The sequence below is a fragment of the Bos mutus genome, chromosome 10, assembly GCF_027580195.1.
Source record: "Bos mutus isolate GX-2022 chromosome 10, NWIPB_WYAK_1.1, whole genome shotgun sequence".
NCBI lineage: Eukaryota > Metazoa > Chordata > Mammalia > Artiodactyla > Bovidae > Bos > Bos mutus.
Genome location: NC_091626.1, coordinates 27,327,326 through 27,344,461, shown reverse-complemented (window position 1 = coordinate 27,344,461; position 17,136 = coordinate 27,327,326). Strand labels below are relative to the sequence as shown.

Here is a 17,136-nt window from a genome sequence, read left to right as displayed (position 1 = left end):
ACCCAGTGGCTAGCTCTCTTCTTGAGCCCCTTGGTCATGCTCATTGAAGACCCTCATAGCTGCTTTTCCTTTAGACTAAGACAGTTCATATTGCTGTCTGCAGTACCTCTCTTTAGAAGGGCTGTGTAGGCCTGAGCCAAAGGCTTCACGCATGGATTAAAGTCAGGGCTGGGTGATATCCCTCAGGGACATCCTTTATTATGATTGTAGATGGCAGGCTCGCGTATCTGTTTACATAAACCTGTACTGGAGAAAGAGGTGTGTATGGCGTTTAAGGAGGAAGTGTAACCTTATATTTGGAATATCTTTTATAAACTAGGATAAATGATATCAAATGAGTTAAGTAAAATATAATAGATCTATATCAAAATATATGATCAACCGTTCTGCTTTCCTGAAAGCAAGTGGGAAAAAACCCTTAGAAGTCTTGATCCCTTTTTTTTTTTTTTTTTTAAAGATACTGGTTCCTATTCTTCTTTAAGTCTTTGAGCCAAAGTGGATGGTCAGGCTTGTTAACAGTTAAGCCTCGTTCTCCCCTCAGTGTTTGTCCCATAAAGCCAACAGATGCGGCCTCTGGGGGCGCAGGTGTGTTGGGTGAGTCTTGAGTAATTAGTCCATTTTTGAGATTGGTGGTGGGAGCCAGGTCCCCAGGGGCTCCTGCAGCCTCTGGTGGTTGAGCAGGCCCAGCCAGGGGCTCTTGGCGCCTGCTGTGGCGTTCCTTCTCTAGGCGGTGGTTTCTCCCTCTTAGACACGTGTTCTCTCTTTTTTTTCCGGTTAGTTGAACTTGCTCTGAGTCCAGTGGCAAAGGCAGAGGCAAACTCGGGTGCAACACTCTCCACGTGAACAACCATCTCTTTCCTCCTCTCTGCTGGAGCCCCCACGGCAGGCAGGCAGCAGGGCACTTTCTGAAAGCTTTACCCAGCTTGACAGATCCCCAGGTGAGCCGGCTCTGGTCTCCTTGTCTCGTCACAAGGATCTGGCTCCCAGGTGGTAACCACGCCTGTGGCAGCTTACTATGGGCCTTGGCATTTCCCCAGGGAGGAGTTGAAAAGCCACCTACATGCTTGTCTCTTCTCCTGGCAGTAGGGATTCAGTTGCTAGAATTCTTTCAACTTTGTATGTTACCAAGGCTTCCCTTATCATAAAGGAAGGCCTATTATAACTAACATAGGCTAAAGCTTTCACTTATGTCCTTTTTTTTTTTTTTTTAAACTAGGTGAATCTACCTGAGGCTGACTTCAGAGTTGTTCCTTCTGGCTTTTACATTTTTCCTTTTAAAAATAACTTGGACGGATAAAAGATGTGCCATGGCAGGATAGCACCAAAGAGCACCTCAGCGTTTGCCGTGGCCTCCGTGGGACATGGAGTGTTCCTTCCCCTGGTGATTCTTAGCACCCTCCTTGGAGACGGACTTGCCTCAGGTAAGCCCCTGCCTGCTGCCTGAGTATGCGAAGGAAAAGACTCAGTACCATTGTTTTCCCAAAGGCTGGGAGAAGGGGATTCTCTGCTTGTGGAGCAGTTAATGGGAGAGCAGAGGGTGGTGGCTTCAGTGCTGGTCCTGCGATACAGCTGAGAGCCAGTCCTGGGGGGCAGGGGTGCTCCAAGGGACCTAGGGAGCCAGCCGGAAGTGGGGGTGTAGGAGCCTACCAGGGGTGACTTAACCATCCCCCTCCCTTAGCCATAGTCAGTATGGGACCGAGGTGTAGGATTCAGAGTGTGATGTGCAGGTAAGGATGTGCACTTTGGAATCCTCTGTGTTCAGGGCCCAGTCCTGCTCTCGCTAGTTCTGTGACCCAGAGCGAGTCTCTGCTTCTGTAAGCCTCAGGTCCCTCACCTGTGCTATAACGACAGAGTTGGGTAATAGTGACATGGACCAGGTAGTGCCCAAAGCCTAAAATATTTACACTTTAAGATATTTGGCCCTTTATGGAGGAGGTTTGCCAACTTACCCCCAGCCCAGAACAAGCGATGCTCACTAAGAATGTGTATGAATGGAGTGGCTGTCAGAGTAAGAAGAAAGAAGGGACTGGGCAGAGCTAGGACGGACCTCAGAGGCTGTGCACTGGCCCAGGGTCGGGCTCATGGCAGCCCTGGGACCAGAGCCCCGCCCAGTGCCTGGCGCACCAGCACGCATGCTCTTCCCCGGCTCCGCTGGGGAGGCGTCCCGGCCTTCCATGGCCGTGTGAGGGCAGAGCTTCTGCCTTCGGCCTCTTTAGCTTCATCGGGCCATCCCTTGTACCCCACCACTTTCTTTTATGGGCTTCCCCCCACCCTCCCATTCCCCACCCCATTTTCCAGCTACCCACACCTTCCCAGCCTTCCATTCAGGGTCTGAAATCAATTATCAGGGACTGATGGTCCCAGACTGGCTGGATAAAGGGATTATTATTCTCCAGTATGGAAAAAATATAAGTCTGTAGTGTGGGCTCAGACCGGGATGGGAAAATTGGCTCTGTTGTTTTCTTTCCCTCCCCATCTGCAAAGAATCCTTCCTCCCCTGCCGTCCCACCGCCTCCGCCCAGTCTTTTTATTCCCCATAAAACCTGTGTACTGGCGTGAGCAGGGTGCAGACAGGGGAAGGGGTTTCACCATTACTTCGTTCGAGTACACCAAGTTGTGATATTTTTTCCTCTCTGGAGTGGTTTCTGGTGGAAGGAGGTGCCCACAGCTTGGCCTGAAACCCAGAGCACACCTGTATGGCCGAGCCTGCATGAGTGGTGTGTCAGGCAAGCTTGCCAAGAAACCAAGACTCTCAGATAATCTGAAGTCGAGGAAAGGCATTCAGGTCAGGAAAGGTCTCTTCCTGCATTTCTTCCCTGTTCCTATAGCTGCTCTTAAACACCCATTCCAGAGGCGTTATAATGAGATGCTTGTTACCCAGAGAGCTCTAGTAGATATGTTCATGTGTCCTGGCACAAACATGACTGCAAGAGTCTCACTGGGCAGAGGTCAGCAGGCGTCCTCTGGAGGTGATTGGTCTGCATAGTCTCTGGTTGTAAATACCACGAGCATGCCTAGTATTGGTCGTAATTGCTCAGGTTTAGAAGAAAAGCATCATGAAGAGGCACTTGAGAGTTCTGGGGTAAAGCTCTACGTAAAGTGATGTATGTCATGTCCCTAGTTCAGTTTTCTGTCCTGGTTTCTCTTATCTGCAGCCATCGATTTGGAGTTATAATGGAGATAGGGTTACAGAGGATTGGTTCAGCTTGCCCCTTGGTCATATCTTTAGCAGAGACGGAGAGAGTTACTGAAAGTTCCCTTTTTCAGAGTGGCAAAAGGAAGCGTGTCTTACTCTTCATACCTGGGCACAGTCTGCAGGGGAAGACCAGGTCTAAAAAGAAGGCCTGTGCTCATGCTACCCAACTTGCCTTTCTTGGGCTGGAGAGGAATTAGCATCCCCGCTGTGTAGGAGCCTCTCCCAGGTCTCTTTGCTTGTGACTTTAAGAAACTTGCTGTATGTATGACCTCAGGTAAATCACTTGACCTCTTGGTGTCACCTATAAAATGGAAATACAACACTTGAGGATGTTAGGTGGGTGTTGTGTGGACTAATAAAAATGATTGGAAGGCGCTTGACATATAAAGTGCTCTGTGTAATTTTAAATAATAACAACAGCAGATTTGGTATGTGACCTCCTGTTGAGTCACTCTGGGCGGGAGGCTTCATGTGGATGACGTCCTCTTCTGTCTTTAAAAAACAAAACCGGAGAGACTTCCCAGGTGGTCTAATGGTCATGCTCCCAATGCAGGGGGCCTGGGTTCGACCCCTGGTCAGGGAACTAGATCCCGCGTGCCACAACTAAAGATTCCTCATGCCACAACTAAGACCTGGAGCAGCCAAATAAAGTAAATAAATATTTAAAAAGCAAAACAAAACTGGAGATGTAGAGTCACTTCTTGGGTTGAGGATAAGGGGTTGGGAGGAAGTGTCAAACCTGACCAGTTAAGGAAGGATTGATTCCGTCCAGAATCCCTTTCGCCTTCCATGTTTGCATAGTTGGATGGTCCCAAGCCAGCTGCCTTGCTGACTTGTATAAAAAGCTTTTAATTTCCATTCTCTCCCTGTTCTGAGCAATTTTATTGAAAAAACTTAGTATTTTGTTTCTGATTTTTTTTCCGTTGCTGTGACACTTAATGGCTGTGTTCAAAATCACACAAGCACCTAAAGCAAGGAAGGCAAAGTGATAAAGCTAGGTGCTTAGTGTTCACTGAAGATGGAAAATGTTGAGAGCTCGACTCTCAGGGGGATGGTGTGGCTTTGGCCCTTAGCATCACTCTGGCAGAGAGATGTTGGCAGGTGGCCCTGGCTCACCTCACCGTCTCCGAAGGGACTTGGAGTCCGAGGTAACATACACTGAGCTGGGAAGAGAGGACAGGTAGGGAAGTGATGTGTACGGAGCATCATTTGCGTGTCAGGCTCCGTGGTATCACGTAAAAGCTCTCAGAATGCCCGTGATCTACATGGTCCTGTAACGTTTTTACAAATGAGAAACCGAGGCCAAGGGAGTTTCGGTAACTTGCACTGCCGAGGGAGTTTCAGTAACTTGCACTGCCGGTAAGCGGCAGACAGTTGTAGGTGGGGAAGCTGGCTGGGATTTGTACCCAGTCTGTCTGACTCTGTTGCCCATGCTCTTGCTGAGAACCACACTACCTCTGCTGAGTGGCCGGCTTCTCTGAGACCTGTTTCTTGTACTGCTCTCTGTTGGAGCGCTCAGATCAGCATCCTTCAGAGGATAACTTTGACAGAGGAAGAGAGACACCATCTGTTTTCCTTTCTGGATGAAAGATGCAGGAGTCATCTCTGGGTTACCCTGTCTGCCTCTGTGGTTGTCTCTGCTCTTTTCTGTAATGACCCGTGGTTGTTTGGGTCCCAGTTCAGGCACAGGGTTTGCCAAGGCAGTTCTATTTTTGGAAAGGAACAATAGGGACCACAGCAAATTGTTTGCTAAATGAAGTTCCCAAAACATCCGCAGAGCATCTTCCTGTCAGCTGCCAACCATGCTGAGGACGTGATGTAATCTCTCCATGGTGTAATTACCTGTGACTATAAAAAGACTTGGGGATTGTGGTAGGAGGCTGGGTGGGTCATTATAGAGCTGTCTGAACCCTGGCATCATGAAAAGACGTTGAGAAATTGCCCTCTGCTTGCTGATTGTTGTGCCATGATTAGAACACCGCCAGTGCATGGTATGAGCTTTGCACTGTGACTTCCGAACAAAACAAGCCACAAGTCTACCAGACTGAACACCTCAGTGACTCTCCTCTGGGTTAAAGCCTCATTAAACACACATTCCACCTCCCAAACAAAGGTGCCCCACTACTCTGGTCCTTAATTACAAGCTTACAGGTTATCCTTACCCACATCTTTCTGTAAAAGAGGGTCACAGGGTGCTAATAAAAAAAAAAACCTAGGTGAGTGCTCAGTCTTTAATTGTTCTAGGTAGGTTTGTAGATGAATTCTTTCACCACCTCTCACCGACTGGGAGATTCCTTTCTTCTTCATCACCCCAGCAGCACCTACGAGGGTGTGAGCAGTCCTCCCATTCCAGGTGGCTGATACTGGTGTAGTCAGCTGCCTGGACTGTGGCCAGATCAGGAGTGACCTTGGCCGCCGTGTGTTCAGCTTTGGAGCCTAGAGGAACGGCAGTGTTTAGTGACGACTGTTCCGCAGTGTGCTGTGACTGAGAGGGATGCCTGCTGCTGGGTCTCCCTGCCCTGTTTACCCAGCTCACCTTAAGCCAGCCTACAGTTTGAACTCTCCACGAAGAGGATGAGTACTGCCTCGGTGCCTCACTGCCTGCCTTACCTTGGATAATCTTGCTGACCTCGTTGTCGGTATTTCGCTAGAATAGGGAAGACAGTAGATAATCTTACTTCATACAATTGTTGTGAGGATTAAATAAGATGGTACATACAAAGCACTTAGGACATTGATTGGCGTACAGAGAAGTAATTGCCAGGTGTGAGGACCAGACTCTAGCACCAGTTGATACCAGTCTGCACTTTTGACACCACAGCTGATTAGCTCTGTTGGAAGGTGCTCCTTGTTTCTTCCGTGTCTCTTGGATTCTTTTGGATTCAGTTTAGCGCAGCATCCTGAGTATATTTAGACACATACGGATGAGTTCTCCCCAGTTCGCATGCCCCTGATTCTCAAATGCCGCCTGTTGGCATCTCACACGTGAAGCCAAGCAGAAAAGAGCAGCGGTGGCCCTTTGCAGTGCTGGGGCTGAGAGTCAGCTGGGTCATCTCACAGTCAGTCCTTCCCTTCAGTGAGGCTGTCTTGTTGGCATCTCAGAGCCGGGATTCCCTCAAAGCTGCTGGTACTTTTGTTAGGTACATTGTTAGGAATGTCCAGAGGGTTTTTGAAACCTTAACAAAATGAGAATGCCAGAGGTCTGTTCTTTGATTTTTGGACTGTGCTGGGTCGTCGTCATGGTACGTGGGCTTTCTGTAGTTGTGGCCCGCCTTGTTGCTTCCCTTGTTGCGGAGCACAGGCTCTGAGGAGTGCATGAGCTCTCTGGTTGTGGCACTCAGGTTCAGTTGTGGCTCAGGGGCTTTAGTTGCCCACAGCATGTGGGAATCTTAGTTCCCTGACCAGGGATTGAATCTGTGTCCCTTGAATTACAGGGTGAATTCTCAGCCACTGGACCACCAGGGAAGTCCCCCAAGGGTCTGCTCTTTAAAGAGGTATTTCATCAGCACAGTGATATGAAAGAAGGGTTATATTCTACAGAATTTCTAAACACATCTAGGAGAATACAAGATAGAATTAAAAATTAACAACTCTCTTCTCGTCTCTCCGTTTTGGTAGTGCTTTTGCCTCCTCCTACTTTCCTTAGCTGTGTTTGACAGCATTCATTTTTGTAAGAGTCTTTTTCCTACCCAGGTTCACTTGTTTCCCTAGAGACAAGGTTTTCCCCCCATTTTAACTGCTTTAACTTGTTAGTTTTGCCAGTAGCCAAATCTCTTAAAAGTACAACTGTTTAATCATTCAGAATTCTGGGAAGTAGTGCAGAGAAGATAAACAGATTCTCTTCAAGGTTTATTCTTTGCACAGCGTTTTTTCTTCTCAAATTCACAAAAAGTATTTTAGCTGTTTAAGCCAAGGAGGGGAAATGTGTTTCAGGAAGTTATCGCCAAGAACTCCTGCAAGATTGTAAAATAATTTGGCTCTGGCCTTTGTTACTCTGAGTAGCCAGCGAGTGACACTTTATATAATACCAATGTCCTGACTATCAGTTCTTCACATTCAGTAGATACAGGTCTCCCTGGGAGAAGGCGGGACCTGTGTATTTATTATCACTGGCTTGAGTTCCAACAGCTCAGCCTTGTTGACTCTGGCAGTGGGAGGCTTAAGAGAATGTCGTTGGGATTGTCATGCACCAGACAAGGACAAACAGGGCGTGGGCAGCCACCTGTCAATATTTGCCGAGCACCTATCTCGACACTTCGAGGTGCGGGGCCAACAGGAGAGGAGCCTTGGATGTTTCTGCTTCCCAGTTGGTCTCATTACTTTGGAGGCTAGATTGCAGAGGACCCAGTGCAGCCACACTCAGGCTCCTGATGACGATGCATGCTTGCTCCAGATGGCTCACTTATGGCCTATGAAGTTAGCTGGTGACATCAGTGGATTGTGTGGCCCTCTGATTTGTCCCCATCATGCAGTGGAACTTAATCTTAGTTCATGTTCTTTCTTCTTGGCTTTATGAAAGTTTGCACATAAGCTCCTTGAAGTCAGGGACAATGTCCTTTGTACTTTGTTATAACCAGGCCAGGGATCGTCCTGGGGAGGTGGGGGTGGGAGGGGTCACTCCTGGTAGGCCTGTGCAGGGTCATGGTCCGTCCTGTGTGTGAGGACAGGCAGGACGAGTCCCTGGCCCTGTGAGCAGCAGCAGCCTAATCAGTGGTTCCCCGTAAGACTCTCTCCATCCTTCCTGGCAGTGGAGAAGGATGTGGAAGTGTCTTCATGCTTTAGAGGGTGAATGTAGCGGGGTGGGTCTTCTGAGAGGAAGGGAGTGGGGCTGGGCAGGCCGCCCAGACGAGTTAATCATCCAGTGTGTTAAATTTCAGCCTGAGCGAGAGTCTCTGAACCCAGTGAGGGTTCCCTTGGGTGACAAGGAGCAAGGAGAGGTAGGCTTTCATTACATGTGGGAGTGACGTCGTGTGCAGTAATGGATGTGCGAACCGTGCTGGCCCTAAACTTACCCTGACATTGGAGAGGGAGACGGCAGCTGGATGGATTTGGCTTCCCTTCCCCGTCCACAGCTCCCTCTACCTCTGTCCTTAAAGTCGAGGCTGAGGGGACTCCTTATTCCCCTTTCCCTGAGCACTAGAACCTTCAAGCCTGTCTTTACACTGTTCTTTCAGTGGCTAGATTTCCTGTAGCTAGAAGCCCGCTGTCTCCCCTCCCTCCCCTTCTCCCTTCACTTCATCCTTTAAGATGCAGTTCAAAGTCAGCTCCTCTGAGACAGCACCCATCCCCTTACTACTAGAATAAATAAGGTCTGAGGGAAGGAGAGTTAGGCTACATGTGTATTTGCTGAATGGTATAAGCAGGAGCTCTTGGTCTCAGCCCTTTCTCTTTGGAGAATGTCAGAGAGTTTTCCCTATGAACAGGATTCCGATTACGAGGGTCTTGACCATCTTTGATTATTGAAGGGACTAGACAGCTCATTAAGGCTTCTGGGGAATTCCTGCTTTGGGGAACCTGAACCCTTTGTCTGCAGATCATGATACACAAACCCCATGGACTTGTTCCAGACCCTAACACCCATGGTTGCCATGGAACAGATTGGGTTTCGTGTTTTCGTAAGCGACATCAACTCATTTAGCAAGTGTGTGTTGATGATATAAGGCAGGCCGGGGTGGGGTGGGGCAGCTGAAGATAGGTAATGCCTTGGAGGACTTTCAGGAACTGGGTACTGGACTGGCTCTTGTTGGAAGTTGTCACATGTAGTCGGTCCTCATGGTCAGCCCGTGAGAGGCGGGTGGCTACAGCCAGGAACAGGACTCTACACCAGAAGGAATGCAGGCGGGGCGGTTTAGACTCTGATATGTCCACTGTTTCTTGTTGAGCTCCCGCCAGGGTTGTGATGGTGCCGGCTCCAATTCTGTAAGATACTCCCTGTGGTCGCTATTGCTGCCCTGGAATACCCACAGGCAGGGCTCTGCTCACGTGCGGATGGTTGAAAGGCCTCTCTGAGGGAGAGGAGTCTACCTAAGACCTGAGGCAAATAGGGGAGACAGATGGCATAGTCGGGTTAAGAATGCAGTCTCTTGGGCCGGGTGGGCCAGTTGGAACCCTGGTTCTGCCGCTCGCGTGTTGTGTAATTTTTAAGACGTCTCTCAGTGTCCCTCAGTCTTGCTACATAATGACGTACATACCACGTGGGGTTATGGTGTGGCCGTCATCACTGTTGTCACGTGATGCCTCAGCCACCCTGTCGGGGCCAGTCTGGAGGGAGGAGAGGTAGAGAGAGAGAGAGAGAGTTTCGTGTCTGCTGGGCTCACTGGGCTATTCCTTCCTTTGGAACTTGCAGCATCACTTCTGTTGAAACTTTGGAAGTCTGGTATACTCTGTCCTCTAAACTCGTTTGCTGCTTTACCATACTGGTTGAGTGAGTGGTCTCTTCTATTTTGGTGGAGTATGTTTAGAAGCCAAGGTTTCAAAAAAGAAAAGAAGCATAGCCTTGGCCTAAGAGTTCAGAGGTTGGGCTGAGCATCACCAAAAGCACAGTTTGGGGGAAGTACCCAGAGGGGTAAGATGCTGCTGGTGGAGGCAGGTAGGTGCTCTTCCTAGCTGAGTTGTCAGAGCAGTAGAGGAGGGAGAGGGTGGAGGAATAAGCTTGGTGTTAAAGGTCAAAAGGTTAGAGAAAAAAACAAACACCAGTTAATGGATTAAGGGTTGAATGAGTCTAAACAAAGAAATGAGGAGGACTGGCAAAGTGTGTTGCTTTTGTACAAGTCCATGGAGAAGATAGGGAGGAGAACGGACTCTCTGCCTGTGGGGACTGGAAGGGACTGGCTGAGTGAGGCCGCCCCTCCAGGCTGGTCCCTCATCCTCTGCGTCTGCCCAGCCAGCCCGTGGGAGGCCTGCCTGACAAGAATGACTTATTTCAGCCAGTCTGGTGCACTGCACGGGGTCCCACATCAGGAATTCCATGGGGAAGTTTCCTCATGCTTGAGAAGGGAAGGGAGAAGAGGGGAGGAGCGGCTGGCCATGGGCATGCAAGTGTATCCAAGACTGGTCAGCTGGTATCCGGCCAGTGCCTGGAGCTGTTGGGGTGAGGACTCTCCTGTGATTTGATGTGTCCAAGTACAGAGAACCGTCGTGCCTTCTAGTAGAGATGTGTTTCCGCTTTGGCCACCTGGGATGCAGTTCCTTGACCAGGGATCGAACCCCTGCCGCCTGCAGTGGAGGAACAGAGTCTTAACCCCTGAATCACCAGGGACGTCCCCGTGTCTCAAATTTCTTATGAGAGACCTTTAGCGGAGGAACCCGTTCTCCATGCTATTGCTCTCAGCACCTCCTTGTCAGGCACTTGAGAAGCTTTGTGGTCCCTCTTGTTCAGAATTCTGTTACTGGTAACAGAAAGCCCTGGCCCTACAGGAATAATTAACATTATGAATGATAGGATTAGGTGAGTTAGTACATGTAAAAGTTCTGGGTAAACCATAAAACTCTATTCCAGTGGAAAGGATTACTGTAATGCTTTTTTTTTCCTTTAGAGAGCATCTCTTCTCTGAATTGCTCGAAGCACTTGGTTAACACTAACTGGTTAATCCTTCATCCATCCCTGGGCAGAAGGCTGGCTTTTAAATAGCTCACTTTGTATAGATCAAACTAAAGTTTCCAACAGAGCCCCAAATCTTGAATCTAAAGCCCAAATCTGTGGAGTCTAAAGCTTGGATCTCCCAAGTGTGAGACTGCCTCACTCCTGGGAACAAAGAAGGTGAGAGAAGAAATGGAGGGATCCTTTAAAAAATTTTTTTTAATTTCCACTGACGTAGTCATGTCAGACAAGGTGGCTATAGTCAGGATTTTGAGAAGCCTAGAAATCTTCCTCTTGGAAAGACCCATGTTCCTCTTGGAAAGCCCCAGAGTCTTGTTGGGAGTGAGGGCCTGGCATCAGCTAGGGAAGCAGAAGGCTAACCCAGGCACAAGCTAACCCTGGACACAGAGTTCTCTTTAGGCTGTGGTTGGCGGTACCTGAGGCTCCAGATTCTGCACCATAGTGCCAGCCCCACCCCCACCCTGGTACACCCCCATGGAAACCCACCGTGTCCCAGGATGTGTCAGGGCACGCACCGCTGGTGCCTGTTGCCTTCTGCAGGTCCCATGGCAAGGCCCCAGGGAGGTGGGATCAGGTACCTCCCTGAGTGTCTGGCCTAGGGCAGTTTTCCTGCAGAACAAATACTGCAGCCTGCACTGGGTAGGATGGCATCTGGGCAGATCAGAGTCATGACAGCTCTCTAGTCAGGAAGAGGCCTGGGCTCTTTGACTCACCATTGTCCCTTCTGACGTCTGGTCTCAGCAGTGTAGAGCTGGCGAAGGGAGGTTTTGTTGTGTTTTCATTGCTAGGTAAGGTCCTCCAGGACCATCCAGATGTTTCTTCCCAAGCTCGTGCTTTCCAGCCTCTGGTCACAGCTTCAAGGGCAGTTTGTGTACTTTCTTGTACAAGGTCTTGAACCTAGAAGCAGGGGAAGACAGGCTGAGTTGGAAAGTTCCTCCTTCCTCCAGTGGCAGCTCCGTGGGCTCCTAGCTTGAAGTTCAGGTCATTCAACTGTGCCAGCTAAGAGTCACCGGCTTGTGAGAGAAGCAGCCAGCTGACCCTTATAGATTATATGAACAATTGGGTCTCAAACTTGAGTGTGTGTTCGAATCCTCTGAGGGTCTGGGTTGCTAGGCCTCACCTCCAGAGTTTCTGATTCGTCAGGTCTCAGGTAAGGCCTGACAGTCTGTGTTTCTACTAAGTTCTTACGGACTGCTGCTGATGGTCTGGGGACCACACTCTGAGAACCACCAGTTTGCACTTGGGCTAAAAAAGCCCACTTGACCTTTCCAGAGCAAATTTGATAAGATGTGAACAGAGAGTTGGAGAGGTCACAAACTGCTGGGGATAGAGGAAGGTCAGAAATAGGATGCTGCAGGTGGATCAGCCTAACTTAAAAACTGAGAAGAGGTTAAATGATTAAAGAAGGTGCTGGCTGGGCTCTTACCTTCACCAGTCCAGTTCTTGTCCTTTCCAGCTATCCGACAGAGGGAGGGGCCAGGCCTGGGGAGCCCCAGCGGCATCACTTTGGGCATCTCCTCCCTCCACTTCCTATTCTGCCCTTTTAAGCAGTGGTGAGCTCTGGAAGTTTGTGTTTTAAGTCTTTCCACAGCTTGAGGTCCATGGTACGGAGAGCAGGGTGCTGAGCTGGGGTCCCACGGATCAGCCTGTGCGCCACCTCTCAAGAGCAATAACTGAAGGCCCCTCACTTTGCTCAGGGGCAAGCGCTCTCCAGGGTCCTTTGAGCTTGGATACCCAGCATTCTTTTCTCCTTTTTTGGTTGTGCTGGGTCTCCATTGCTTACGTGTGGGCTTTCTCCATCTGCACAGAGCTGAGGCTACCCTCTAGTTGCAGTGCGTGGGCTGCTCACTGTGGTGGCTTCTCTGGTTGCAGAGCATAGGCTCTAAGCACACGGGCTTCAATAATTGCAGTGCGTCGATTTAGTTGCTCTGCTGCATGTGGATCTTCATGGACCAGGGATTGAACCTGTGTTCCCTGCTTTGGAAGACGGATTCTTACCCACTGTACCACCAGGGAAATCCTACCTGGCATTCTTTAATGCCTTCTCTGATGGCTTCCTCAGCAGGGTCAGGAACTTCCGCTTGCTTGTTAACTTGTTTTTTTTTTTTTTATTCTTTAATTTGTGTGGAAACTTCTGTTGATATTGAACCAGAATCCCATTGAGGGACTGACTGTCTGAAAGTGAAACCAGAGAAGTTCGGAAATTAGAGTAACTTTACTTTTTAGAGTCTCTGGCCTGTACAGTTACGCTGTCCCATAAAACTGTCCACAGAGGGCTGACTTTGCATCATTGTCAGGTGCTGCTCCCTGTACCCCAGGACGTCACACTCATTGCCAGCAGTGTTTCTGGATGTCTGAGTTCTCATTTCCAGGTGCCTGGAGATGTTGGCCTCCCTTCTGCACTGCCCAGCACAGTGCTCATGGGAGGCCCGTGGAAGTATTAGCTGGTGTATGGAATAGAGGGATGCACCCATGCGCCTCCTTTCCTTTGATTTCTCCCTTCTTACGTTGTGTTCATTGCCCTCCTTTGCCCTCCTCTCTCTCCTCCCTCTCTGCTCGCTTTACCCACTCTGTGTTCTGGCACAGCTGGCCATCAGTGTCTGTGCACTGTGCGTGGAGGGGTTGGGGTGTGCCTGGGGAGTTCCCAGGGGTCCTACCCTAGCCATCTCTGTGAGGAGCACATCCAGGCTCCCTGGTCTTTCCCCTGTTCCCTTCTCTCTTATGCCCACTTTGTGGTAGCTGTGAGTTACAGAATGTTTTCACCATCCTAGGAGAGGTTGCCACTCTTCAGATTGAGTTGGACCCCGTTTGCAGTCTTTATTTCCTGCCCGCTGTATTGGCAAGCTGAAGGACTCCTGGCCTGGAGAAAATTAGCGTGTCCTGCCTCAGAACCATCGTCTGGCCCATCTCCCCAGCCTCTGTCTTGGCTGACTGTCACTTAGCCGCTCTGATCCTGCCTGGGTGGCTTTCAGGCAGCTCAAGCAGTGACTAGCCTGAGGTCTCCCTGGAAACAGGGGAAGATTGAGGCTGATTTAACTCATTTTAAGTGAAATCACCAGCCTTTTGATGATTCCATTAATTTCCTCCCTTCTGAACACGCTCATGCTAGCAGTAATTGGAAATCCTGACTCTGTTTCTCATTTCCCCCCACTCCTCTGCTTTAATCTGAGGCAGCTGGATACTGCACTCTGCTTTTTCATTTACTGGAAGAGCAGTTTGAGGATGATTTTAATGACCAGCTTTGACAGTACTTCCAGAAGCCGAGACTGTTGCTGCTCTTCAGTTCACACCCACTTGGGGGCCTCTGGCTCACTTACCTTGCTCCTATGAAACTCTGCTTTGTTCTTGGTATGCAGGTGGGAAGGGGGCTGTGTGAGAAGGGGCCCCAGGGGGAGAGGGCCCTGGGGCTCTCTTGTCCCAGGTAGTGTGTGCAAGCTTTTCATCACTCAACATTTGCAGACCTACGAGGTGTGCCAGGCACGGTCTAGTTACTGAGCGTTTCCCTGCCCCCTCTTCCCTGCCCTGGTGGAAGCACAGAGGCCTGAGCCCGTGAGGTTCCAGCAGAGCTTGTGACTAACCACAGACCTTGGGAATTGTCTCCAAGGCTTTCTCTCTGTGTTTGTATGATAGCGATGCCTGTTTCAGTTTTTACTTTCTTGGCTCTAAAGAGAAATAAATAATATGAACCACCTCCCAAGATCAGAGAAATAATGGTTGCTTGCTGCTGTTGGCAGTTGACAACTGTCTTGGGTATCATGTCACACTGGTGTCCTCGCAGTGACTTACCACAGCCAGGAAAGGATAAAGCTGGTTTTGAACCCAGGTCCTCCCATTGCAAGTGAAATGCTCTTTGTACTACATTGTGTTCGTGTGTGTGTTTAACACTGACTTTCCAATGTCATTGTCTTTAGCAGATCAACCACATAAGTGTTAAACTGTCACGTATGCACTGGGCCTTCTGCCAGAAGCTGAAGTCCTCACAGTCTAATTGGGGGAAAAGATAAGATAGAATGCATCTTCATTCCCTTGAGCGGTTCAGGTACTGAGTGCCATTAGAAGGAAGAGAATTAAGCCTGACATCATCCAGGAAGGCTTCCAGAGAGCTGAGACTTAACGCTGGGCCTGGTGGGAAGGCAGGATCCAAACCAAGGAGAGCTGGAAAGGAGAGTTTGGCATTTGGCCGCCTAAGATTCTGGGATGCAGAAATGGTGATGAGATTTTAGTTCTTCATCAGACTGAGAAAACTAACATCCTCTGGGTGATGCTTTCCCAGCTTCCCTGTGCTTTTAAAATCAGGTTCACACACCCCATGCCCACAAAGAACCATTCAGTTTGTCTGGAGTGCAGCCCAGCAATCTGCATAAAAGTTTTTTTAAAATAATATCAAACAATCTCCCCTCCTTTCAGTTGTCTTTCCTGAACAGAAGAAAACAAGGGTGCAGGTTTCATTTGTTCCAGAGGCAGAAGCTATTTAACACACTGTTTCAGGTGGTGAGGTTGGCCACACTTTGAGAAACATTGTACCCTAAGCAAATGCCCTCTCCGCTGCAGGAAGCGTTAGGGGTTAAGAATCTGGGTTTTGACACCATAGGAGCCCCACTCCTGAGGACTAAGTGTTTAGGATAACTAAGGGGGAAGGGGAGACATGGTATTAACTGATGTAAGTTTAAGGTGATTCTGATAGCCACTGGGTCAGTCGGGGTGCTCTCATGAAGGCAGGTAGGTGGTGGGGGCATTGAGGCCGAGGACCTTTAAACAGGTCATGCTTGGGAGTTAACTGCATGTGCCTCTGACTCTTAAGAAAAGCGTTTTTATAGATGCTGTGTGGTAGCTTAGTTTCAGATGGATGTTGGGGGTAGAAGCAGTCAGGGATCAGTCAGTGGGTGGGTGGAAGCTGGTCTGGGATTCAGGATCGTTTACATTGAGAGCCCTGGAAAAGGTAACGCTGTGTCTTCCATAGGAGTTGGCAGTCTTGGTGAATCTTATGATTTTTCTGTCAGTATTTTGGCGCCAGATGGGACCTGGGGTGGCTGTGAAGATTAGAAAACTTACCAAGTTACTAAACACTCTGTTAGGAATTAACATGTCTTGGGATTTCCTTGATGGTCCAGTGGTTAAGACTCTGTGCTTGGGGCCTGGGTTCCATCTTTGGTTGGGCAGCTAAGATCCCACATGCCTAGGGGTATGGCCCAAAAGAATGATATGTCTTAGTTTGGGGGTGTTGTAAAATACCTATAGTAAATGTGTGATATATTTCAACTAATAGCCACTTTAAATCTGTTATCCCATTCTTAGTCAATGAAAATTTTCAAATACTAAAAAAATACAGGGACTAATACACCTGGATATTTGCCCCCACATTTCATATTTTGCCTCATTTGCTTCATATGTTTTTCTGCAGAGATATAGCCAGTATCCTAAATCAATATGTATCCTTCTAACCATGCCTCTTGTATTTTTACATACTTACATGTGCATTTACATCTAGTTTTTTAAAAGGCCCTCAATCTGTGGAAGTCTGATTTCATTTGTTTTTTTGCATTTTGTATATTACAAGTTTTACATACTTACTCATGCGTTCCTAAGTGATACAGAATATTGTTTTGTGTTTTAAAGTGGGTGTAATCTTCTGTAGCTTCCTTTTTTCACTCAACATTGTTCTTGAGGTTTAGCTAAGTTGATAAATTTGTTTTACCCAGGGTATAGCATTCCATTTTTAGTTGGAATTCTGGTATACTGTTAATATACCAGAATATTTGTAACCAGTCTCTCATTAATGGACATATAGGTGACAAGTTTTTCATTGTTAGAAACAATACTGCAAGGAACATCCTTGTACATGTGTCCACGGTTTCTCTGACATACACACCTAGCGATAGAGTTGCTGGATTGTTAGAAGTATTCAACTTTCTGTGTATTACCAGGTAGCTTTCCAAAGTAGTTGTTTGAGTTTTCACCACTAGTGATGCATATGAAAATTCATAGTTCTGCCCTGGTGGCTCAGATGATAAGGAATCCACACGCAATGCTGGAGACCTGGGTTCAGTCCCTGGGTTGGCAAGAGCTGCTGGAGGAGGGCATGGCAACCCACTTCAGTATTCTTGGCTGGAGAATCCCATGGACAGAGGAGCCTGGCAGGCTACAGTCCATGGGGTTGCAAAGAGTCAGACAAAACTGTGTGACTAAGCACAGCACCGTATGTTTTGCAACAGCTAGTATTGTTAGATATTAATTTTTGCCAATCTGATGGATATAAAATGGAATCTCTTGAGTTTTATATTTCTTTGACTGTCTTCTAGTTTGCAGATTATTTTAACTTTTATCTATGGCAGTGGTTCTG

General features: G+C 48.4%; 1 protein-coding gene across 5 annotated transcripts in view; it reads left to right on the top strand.

Moving 5' to 3' along the window:
- SUSD6 (sushi domain containing 6) overlaps window positions 1-17,136 on the top strand; it is a 96,327-nt gene that overhangs the window by 41,865 nt on the left and 37,326 nt on the right. For 3 of the 5 annotated variants that reach the window (XM_070377653.1, XM_070377656.1, XM_070377655.1), the window contains one exon: window positions 1,217-1,421. In XM_070377653.1, the coding sequence (XP_070233754.1) occupies window positions 1,301-1,421 (121 nt within the window). In that variant the 5' untranslated portion in view covers window positions 1,217-1,300. Of the gene's footprint in view, window positions 1-778; window positions 939-1,216; window positions 1,422-17,136 lie in introns of those variants that run through there. The other 2 variants (XM_070377654.1, XM_070377657.1) reach the window with 2 other exon arrangements.